The sequence below is a fragment of the Amblyomma americanum genome, chromosome 9 (genome assembly GCF_052857255.1).
Source record: "Amblyomma americanum isolate KBUSLIRL-KWMA chromosome 9, ASM5285725v1, whole genome shotgun sequence".
Lineage (NCBI taxonomy): Eukaryota > Metazoa > Arthropoda > Arachnida > Ixodida > Ixodidae > Amblyomma > Amblyomma americanum.
Genome location: NC_135505.1, coordinates 147586181 through 147596430, shown reverse-complemented (window position 1 = coordinate 147596430; position 10250 = coordinate 147586181). Strand labels below are relative to the sequence as shown.

At 48.1% G+C, this 10250-nt stretch overlaps 1 protein-coding gene across 2 annotated transcripts; it reads left to right on the top strand.

Annotated features, from left to right (window-relative positions):
* Positions 1 to 1223: 1223 nt before the first annotated feature.
* Positions 1224 to 5855, top strand: LOC144104825 (atlastin-3-like). Of its 2 annotated transcripts, XM_077638037.1 has the most exons (4): positions 1224 to 2008; positions 3049 to 3120; positions 3185 to 3334; positions 5700 to 5855. In XM_077638037.1, the coding sequence occupies exons 2-4, from the start codon at positions 3097 to 3099 to the stop codon at positions 5748 to 5750; spliced, it is 225 nt and encodes a 74-aa protein (XP_077494163.1). In that variant the 5' UTR covers positions 1224 to 2008; positions 3049 to 3096; the 3' UTR covers positions 5751 to 5855. The 2 variants fall into 2 exon arrangements, with proteins under 2 accessions (XP_077494163.1, XP_077494162.1); XM_077638036.1 differs by lacking the exon at positions 1224 to 2008 and having other exon boundaries at positions 2445 to 3120.
* The last annotated feature ends 4395 nt before the right edge of the window (positions 5856 to 10250 follow it).

The window sequence follows — 10250 nt, the reverse complement described above, 5'->3', positions numbered from 1 at the left end:
CTTTTCACGTCGACAATATTCGCTTATGCTTTTTTTATGTGCGTTTAAGATTTAACAATTATAATTAGCAGGTCGAAATGATTTTATGCTCGTGTTAGACTAGCGCCGGTCCATATACTGAGTTGTGGCAGAGTTCTCAAGTGGCCATAAAATGCATTTGATGCAAGGCTTATTGTAAGATGGGTTAGTGCTGGCTTACTAAAAAGTAAAAGCGGAAGTGCCTTGCTATCCATTCAGACAGGGACGCTCAAAGAAGCTTGGCGCTCGCATATTCTGTTTTCATCAGTGATACCGAGTGAAAGGTGCAGAAGGACAACTTTCCCTAATGGAATCAATCACTTGCCCAAAGCGCAAAGTTTCACCACTTCAGGGGTATCTTTTAAACACGCTGGATGTACATATCAGATAGACACAAGACATGACAATTGTCACAGCAGTTGATTCGAGTGCAGTGTTGCGGAGTCGCCAGAAATTGCGCAACGTCTGGAAATGCAACGGCGGGACGTCGTGGTAAACTTCCTCCATGTTGAGAGGAAAGCCGTCAACACATGGCCGACGGGCTGGCAGACAGGCGAAGATGGCGACGGCCGCTCGAAAGTACGCATGCCGCTTGTGTTTACATCGAGACTTACATCACGCAGGCGCGCGGCGATTGGACGCTCGCTAAGAGGGGCTCGAAAGTACGGATGCCGCTTGTGTTTACATCGAGACTTTCTTACATCACGCAGGCGCGCGGCGATTGGACGCTCGCTAAGAGGGGCTCGAAAGTACGGATGCCGCTTGTGTTTACATCGAGACTTTCTTACATCACGCAGGCGCGCGGCGATTGGACGCTCGCGAAGAGGGGCTCGAAAGTACGGATGCCGCATGTGTTTACATCGAGACTTACATCACGCAGGCGCGCGGCGATTGGACGCTCGCTAAGAGGGGCTCGAAAGTACGGATGCCGCTTGCGTTTACATCGAGACTTTCTTACATCACGCAGGCGCGCGGCGATTGGACGCTCGCGAAGAGGGGCTCGAAAGTACGGATGCCGCTTGTGTTTACAGCGAGACTTTCTTACATCACGCAGGCGCGCGGCGATTGGACGCTCGCGAAGAGGGGGCATCGTCTCCTTCGCCGCCAGTGCTCATCCGTTACCCGGTGCTAATTATTCTGTCGTCCTCGCCCCGTCGCCAGACTTCTCGAGGCCTGGTGAGGAAGACGATGCCCTCTCGCTTCCTGGCGCGGGTGTGTGAGAGGAAGGCATGGACGCAGACCGTGCACGCCCTTCTCAAATGCGAAACAGAAAGTAGAGAAGCGCAGACTGACTCACCTCGCTGTGGCGTCTTCAGAGCGTTGCTTCCCGCCAGAAGAGACACGAGCGAGCTGGGGCCTGAACATCTGTCAAAAGAATTGGGTTTCCAGGATGATGTAGTTAAAGAAACGTCTGGCGTGGATAGGTTGCGAATGAGGAAGAGTAATTTCATTTGACGAATCGAAGTTCTTTTCGTGTGAGAATGACGGGAATCGCTCAATATGTCACCCCAAACACAATTTATATGAACCTCGTTATCAACTTCCCAACTTCCACCACAGAGTCAGCTGAGTCATAACGTGAACCTGATCCCCCTTCTGGAGTTTGTCTCCTCGACTGAAATCGATATACATTGAGCGAAGAGGATCAGGGTAATCTGGGAAAGGTCACGCTTCCATTGACAGGCAATAATCTGGGATTTGGATATATTTGCTTCAACGGAATTACTACCCGAAGCACTGTTCTACGTTCTTCAAAAATTGGATGAATAGGACGGTGGATCTTATTGAGCGGCCAAGCTGCCGCACTGAGATTGCTTCAAGTGAATACATTTGGATACGCATCGCCAATCGTCCGAGGGACAAAAAAGCCGGCAGGACTGAGCAGAAAATCTAGGAGATGCTCCAAAGTGGAGAAACATGGACTGGAAGTTCACTGATAGCTTTCTGGACTCCACGTTTCGGCGCAGTCCGGCAGTGATCGCCGGAAAAGGTTTGCTGAGATGTACTGATGTTTTAGATTATTGTGAAAAGGCGTTCTTAAAACTGTTGACCCATTTTGTAATCACAGTAGTGGATATAATCGTCGATACCTTCAGTCAGGGCAGAATGCAGTTTAATAACTTTACTGTGGGAACAAACTGTCGCTTAATATTGTTATAAAAATTGTTCGCCAAAGTGTAAAAAGTCTGACATGGTTGTCCCACTAACCTCGTGCGCAGCTTTTGGTAAGGAACTCTGAAAGGAACTCTGAAAAAACGAAATATCACGTCTTTGTCTTTGCTGATATATATATATATATATATATATATATATATATATATATATATATATATATATATATATATATATATATATATATATATATATATATATATATATATATATATTTGCTTCATTAACTGCACACTGGACGGGCAAAGAAAACTGAAGCAAACGCGCCAAAAAGACGTCCTGCATAGAGCCTGTTCTGTCTGGTGCATTAGCTAGTCAGGTGTGCTGACCTCTCAATTAGCTGGCCACATTTCGAAACGCAGATGATCTCTTTAGTTTGGAAGATCGGAAATGCTGAGAAGTTGGCAGGAACGTAAAACATGTGAATTTTTTTTACGCGAAGTTATGGCGTTTACGGTGGTAGGAATCGACAAGTTTAAAAACAGTTTCCACTTTCGTTGTCCCTTCTTCGTCGGTTACAACCAGCCACCCACCCATCCAGAGTTTCCACAGTCGGCAAAGTGCTCGGTTGTTGTAATGCACGTTTAGGAGTATCTACTTCCCTTCCTGTCACCGCTACATACGAGCATCATTTTTTTCACGACATCTTGTGCAACGGGTGATTTTCTCTAGGAATTTGTTCTACCTCCCGTGTCCTGTGGTATCCACTGCTGTAGTGCTGCTGTCATGGGGCAAATTAAGTCATAGAGAACTAGAAGAACTCCTTCTCCTGTGTGGACAGCTGTTTCACACGCTCAGTGACTATGACTCCTTGAAATTATCGCAGCACGAACGTATGCACGCGGTTATGATTTGCAGGCTCCAGAGGAAGCTGGCAATCTTTCGGCCTTGACCACAGCTAAGCGGATGTACAACGACAGCATGGAGCAGGTGAGCGCAGACTAGACGTAAAAGAAGCCCTGTCGCCTCCTTAACCTTGTCTGGTTTTGCGCAGCTGTGTGGCGATGCCTTGCCCAGCCTCAGCTCCCAACTTCTGGAGAGCCATCACTACCGATTACGGATGACCGCACAGGAACTGTTTTTATGCACCTGTTCTGCTGCCGGCGTGAAGGTGTTACCGCACTTCGTGGAGAGGCTCTCAAAGGTACTGTTCTTTCATGCTCAGAATTAACGCTCAGCTAACGCTAGCAGGAACATGCTGGCAGAGGTTTGCTCATCGAGAACACCGCATTTAGACAGTTTGCATTTACGCAGATTATTAGTGTAGCTGAACATATATGCGGCACATGTACTTTACGGTGGTAAACTTCATGTGCACTTCCGATATGGGCTCCTGTACAGAGACCATATTCGATAATTATATCTCTCAAGCTGCCTTCTGTTGCCATGTAATGCTAAACGTCATGATACCAAACGATTGCAGAAACACTCTTGAAAAACTCTCAGGCGGTCGTCGGTGAATCGTCTGAATGCGTTAGCATTTTCTGTTGCTGCTGATTCTGCTGCGGCTAATGCTCATATATGCGGAATTGGTCGTTCTATACTTGCCATTCATAGGTCGCTGCGTAGTCGCACTGGTGTAGCAGTTAAGCAATGCGGCGCTGCCACAGGTGGGCCATTGTGCGACCCAGCTTGCTCTTCCCAAGCACCTTTTCACGACCAATCATTACTTCAACTGACGCCTGCCACAGCGGGCCACCGTCACGTGTTACGCGTGATATCCCCATTTGCGCTTGCACGTATCTTCGTAATCCTAACCAATCAATAATCAGGTGGCACCTACTGAAATTGACTTTCTGCCTACACACCTGGCCCATCAGACATGCCGTAGTAAAGGACTGCCGATTAAATAATGTCATTCGGGTTGATTGACGGTACCTCAGATCTCTCTATGCGGCCCGCTGCAGCCAAGATTGGACGTGTTAACATGTGCGAGCCCTAAGTGTGTTATCGCACGATTAGCAAAGTTTATCAACGCGTTAGCATTAGAACGGTCTCTGCAAACGGAAAAGGCAATCGCCGTCGCTGTCAGGCGCGGCCACTTTATTCCCAGGTTGCTCTTCGCGAGCAACCTCTCGGGACCAATCACTAATTTTGCTGGCACCGGCAGGGTGAGTAGTCACACGTGACGTGTGACACTGTGCGAATCTTGTGATGTCTTCATGAATTGCCCACCGGATTGTGAGCAAAAGGTCTACCGTGGCAGGTGGCAGTTAATATCATGATTGGCCGCGAGAGTTTACTCGGGAAGACCTGCCGGTGGCTTTGTTTGGGACAGCCACCTGCAAGGGTAGTTGCGCATTGCTTAATTGCTGCACCACTGCGTCCATATTGATATGTGGGCTCCCAGCGGTCTATGAATATGAAGTAGGGAATTATAATTTCCGCACATATAGACGTATTAAGGTATGGCGCCGCACCCTCAGGCAGGAACTACAACAGAATCAGCAGAAACAAAAAATGCTAACGCAGTCAAATAATCACCGACTATCGCCTAAGAGCTCTTTGTCAGCACAAGAGTATTAAAGTCTTTTGAGGAGCTTTGCAACTTTTTCTCTCCATAGACTATAGTCTTAGGCGTTTTCATCAGTCAAGCTGTTCCCACACGATGCAAACACCTGTTTCGTGGTCTACGCCTGATTCTATTTTGCGCCGAACTATGCATTGCAAGCAGAAGCATTCCCGTAGACAAGACAATGTTCCAAGTTTGAAATAATTTCAGAGGCGGTGCTCCATGCTTGCATTCTGCCCCATTTTCGGGCTTTTGTACTGCCGTCCGAATGGACAAATTCTAACAAAAGTTCACTTTTAATTTTCGCGGTGTTGTGATGTGATCGAACAGGACGACGAATACAGTCGAAGGGTGCTGGAATAACGCTTCATTCCTAATTCTCAAAGAAGAAATAGCCGGAGCACCTTGTGCGTTTAATACTATCTTTTTTTTATATCCAGGCCCAATGTAGAACGGCTGGGGATAATATGCCTAAAACAGAATGCCGCAGGCATTTGCGCAGGACGCATTCACGTGTCCGATGCGACATATGGATGTAGTCTCTTTCACATCTTCCAGGGGCACATCGTATTTTGTTCCGCATTCAAGCTGTCATACTGTCTCCTAATTATTCCTCAATTGGTCCCTTTCTTTAAAAAAAATAGAAGGAATGCCATAAGCGTGTACTTGCTTGCCTTTAAATATTTAACTTCTATCGTGCTTATCCCATGAAGCCAACAACCCCTTATTGCTTCCCTTTTCCAACATTTCGAGGTTCATGAAGAAGGTAAGACTGAATTGGCATTTTTGTGTAAATAGTTTGCATATATTACTTCCCGTATCCTCTCTTCCTGTCCCCTCACCTCTTTCATTTCATTTCTCCATACTGCCTGCTGTCGTTTATTTCCGCTGCCCCAGCTCAGGTGCTGCAGTATCGATGGCAGATGCCGGGGCTAGCAGAAATCTTTTCCTTCCTTTTTACTATTATTTTAAAAAAAAAACACTGCCATATTCGCAGGAGATCGATGAGCTGTTCGAAAATTTCGTCAACCAAAACCAGGTCAAGTAGGGCCCCTCCTGGACAAACCCTACGGTGCTTGTTGCTCTGCATGTGGCGTCTTTTCAGGAGTTCTCTAAATTGTGAAATGTTTTGCAAATAAATTACGTCATCGCATCGGCGTTGTCCCTGAGAAGGGCTCTGAAGAATTGCTGGTGGTACTGCGTCAAAATGGTAACTCAGCTTGTGAGGCTTAAAACGAAACGACCGGCTCCTCGCTTGCAGTGTGGCGATCATCCTAGTTGTGATGAGGTGCACGTTTCGACAACGCGTGCAGTGAAACACACAGAACATTAGACACATTTGGCATACAGTGCACCGTGTAACCATTGCCGTTACCGTGGTACCGGAAGCCCGCCCATGCCTGTGAGAACACGCTGATTGGTCCTGACGCTGCAGGCGCGCGCGCAGCTGCCGTGTGCCTGGCGCCACCTGGCGCCATCTGGCGCCGTCAAGGCAATTTGCACGTGCGCATTGGCTGCGTGCGGACTCCCAGTGCTCCGGTACTGTCAACATTTGGTACTGGTAATGGCAACGCGGTGCACGGTACGCTAAAGGTGTCTATAAACGGGTGCTTTCCTTCGTGCTGTCGTCTTTTTGTGCTCACTGGTTCTAAACATGATCAACTCACTCGCCCGGCAGCATGCTTTACCCCGGCCTGCCTGGAGCGACGGGTGCGCCACACCAGTCTGGCCTTGGCTTCACTAAACTGTAGACAAGTCTCCTCGCCTCTATAGATGAGGCCGCGTGCTCTTCATGGCATGAAAGTGCATGTAACTCTCATCAGGGCACCCTCACAAATAGGGTTGGGGGAGATTTTACGCCCGCTGCTCGTTTGCCTCACTTGCGTGTTTATGACACGCCGCACCACTTCGTGATGTCACGGTGTCAATTTGCATTGGCGTTGCGACCCCCAAATTACATGCAACCTCTGCTTGTCACGGTGACAGAAGGCATGCCTGAGCTCGCTGGCGTCGCTGTTCCGAAAGACAGGCTATAGACTATGGGAGTCTGTTAAGAAGCACAGCACAAAAGGGTCATTTATCTTTTCTTGCATAAACGTCCATGTCCGTGTCCATACTGGGTGTTCCATCTTGTCTGAGCAACAGCTATTGATATTCCCAGTTTCCAACAACGATATTCTTAGCCTTTTCCGACTTCAAGAAGTCATACACCATATACCTATTGTTGTTCGCTGACAAAGCAGAAAGACGAAAGCCCGCCACACTTGTTATTCCGTACCACCAATCATGGCGAATAACTATTAACTACGGCTCAGCAGCAACTAAAGAAAAACTGCCGGGGGCACTTAAATCTGCTTACGTGCTATGAATGCGAAAGCACTGCGCACTACTACTGTTTCCGTTGGTAGTTTTTTTGGTTTGTTCGTTTGTGTAACTTTGTTCGCGTTGGCCACCAAACCGCCCGCCATTCGGGGCTCCGTGGGTTAATGCGCGTATATACATTAATCCATTCTCTATACTGAAGGTTCATAGATGGACGGGAGCCCTCATATAACTACCAGCGCACTGGCGCAGCGGTTTAACAGATGGGCCACTGCACTGGCAGGGGGCGGTTCCTGTCACAGCCACCCTTCGGTATTGTGCGACCACGTTGCTCCAATTCCCGAGCAACCTCTCGCGCAGCTGACGCGATGCTCCTCCGAACTTATCCGAGCTTCCTCTCATTGGCTGCAGCTTGCGCGACGCTCTTCCTAACTTACCTGAGCTTCCTCTAATTGGCTGCAGCTTGCGCGGCGCTCTTCCAAACTTACGCGAGCTGACTCGAGTTACTGCCGCGTAACTAGCGTAAGGTCGGGTAAGTGTCCACACATTCTGTTAATACATTCTGTACACACTTTCAGCACACATTTTCTGTAGACGCCATGCATGAGCCAAGTAATGCCTATGCATTGAAACTCGCGCGAGATTACGTTTTCTTATGAGTGCCCTTCATCCCATGCTTTCCGAGCATATCTGGGGCACCATCGACTTGAACCTTAAGAGTGTAATTGTGGGCGTGGTCTAGGTTTTGAAGGAATGACGCGTCTTATCAAGTAGTTGTATAGTCTACAAATATTCGGTTGCTGGTGATGTGAAAAGGTGAGCTGACGTTTGGGAACTCGTAAGTTTTGATCTAAGCTGTGAGTGCAGATCTTCCTTCTATTCAAATTGCGTGTCTTCATCACGTCCGCGTGCAGACTCCTAAAGCGATAAATGCCAAATAATATGTGACACGATGCGTACGAAACGCAGCTTGCAGTCTCGCAGACGGAGGTAGGCACACGCGACGACTGAGAAGGGCCCCTCCCGATATTGCGTATTGAAAAACCGAATAACTTCAAAGACGCGGCTGCGGCGGAAGTCCCGAGATATTGCGCAAGTGCAAGCAACACGGTGAGGCGGTGACGCACCAACTCGGGGCAGCTCTTCGCTATCTGCATTCGGGGGGGATAAAAACAGTTCCTAAACGAAGTCCGGAGAGGACGCCGCCGGATGCAGCGGCCGCGGTTTCAGTGCGTTTGCATCGAAGCGGTTTTGCGTCACGTACTCACACGGTGATTGGACGGTCACGCGTAGAGAGAGAGGGCACCATCCTCTCCATCAGCCCCTCATCCGTTATGCGGCCTCGAATGTATCTCCTGCCAGATTTTCCTCCCTTCAGAAAAATAAAAAAGAGGGTGGGGGAAGGAGAGTTCTTTCTCGCCTTGCCGTCGTTGACGGGGAGCGATCGTGGCAACGCCTGTCGCTCGCAATGTATGTGACGGGACGACAGTGGAAAACAATCAACAACAAAGAACAGACAGTACGCACTTGTGTAGTCACGCCTGGTCGGTTGGTGCCTTTTTGGTTGCTGGGCTGTGCTTTCAAAACAGGTGTAAGTGAGCCATGACCTTTGTTGCGCACACTTTTGAGTGGCAGACATCGATTTGTCATTGTTAAGTCTAGGCGCGAATGAAATACGAACGGGACAATTCAGACATAATAAGCAGCATGGCAACGCTAGTCTTCGTCGTGATAAGCATTTCGGTTAAGTATCGCTTGGAAAACGCAACGACCACACTTTGGAAGTGGTATAACGAATCTCCTTCATATGCCTTCTGGTTTGATAATTCTATTATGGCTTCTTCACTGTGTGATCTCGCATTCCATACTTGTAAAGAGGGGTATCGCAAGGTTATGCCTGAGATAACGTCGTAGACAAGTCTTGCCCCGAACTTACGGCTGTCCGCTTCAACGAACAGATTCTGCGTCTCAGAGCTGCGACGTTCCCCACTCATGTCTTGGTCAGTGTCGCAAAAGTCATTCTTGACCGCATTTGTTTAAAAGTGCACCATCATTTCCCGACTTTCCCCTGAGCAGCAGATTGCCGTGATCGTCTACATACACGGCTTCTCCCACCGCCTAAAAAATATCGGACAATGGGCGAATGTAAAAGTTCTTTATTCGATCCTTGACAAGCTGCAAAAATTGTGCAGATTGACCAAGAATAGAAAGTGCCAAAAAAAGCACCGAACCAAGTTCGTTGAATGTACCAACTCAGTCGTGTACAGCATTCCGTTGTCAAAATCTACGTTGGCCACAGTGGTAGTTGCATGAACGACGGCCTGCGGGAACAATGTGACAACGTGTCTGAAAAGAGAGGTGGGTTTCTCTGACGCACACTGCTAAAAATGTAAGCCTGATGACAACACTGCAGATGAGAATGGCGAATCAGATCGGGTTTCCACGCGTCATGCCGTCTACGAAGACTGCGCTGTTATTTCCAGAAACAGATGTAAACTGACTCGTGAAATTATTGAAGCCGAAATGATAGCCCGTTTAGGTGTCTCTTGCGTATCGAAGCCATCGATCGCTGTTATCCGTAAGGAATTTTCGCACCTCTGTAAGTGCCTGAATATTGCGCTTGTCGCGCATGCGTGATGTTGGCCATGTTTTACCTACATATTCCGGGCCGTGGTTTTCAAAAAACTGGTATAAGTCGGCGCTCGTGTGTCTCGTCGTTTTGTTTTTTCTTGTGTCCTTGTCCTGTGTGCCCTGTTCAGTCCTGTCATGCAACACTAACATGCCCAAACTGTCGCGTTAGTGTTCCCCTGTCATTTGTCCTCGATAATACATTTATCGAAAGAAGCAGACAGAGAACGGGAGCTACGGCCGAACTCGAGCCCATCTGTACAATACCTACATAAGCTTCCATAGGAAGCGTAATAAAACCCAAGGCCAGAATGACGTCTATCTAGGCAGAGAATGAATGGGAAATTCCGCCATCTTGGCCAGTTTCTTCATTCTTCCTAGAAAACATTGTAATGACGATGCTCCTAAAGGGGTGAAAACTTGTCAAGGCACTCTGGGAAACGCTTTCAGCGTTTTTCACCTCTCTTATAATCAAGTATTAGCATAAAGTTCTGTTCCAATCATACAGCAATGAGTGCTGAATCATTGCCAGTCATTTGTGCAGCCTTGTTGTGCAATCAGCCACCGGGTGGCGGGGTCTTGCGCATGCGCTGACGTT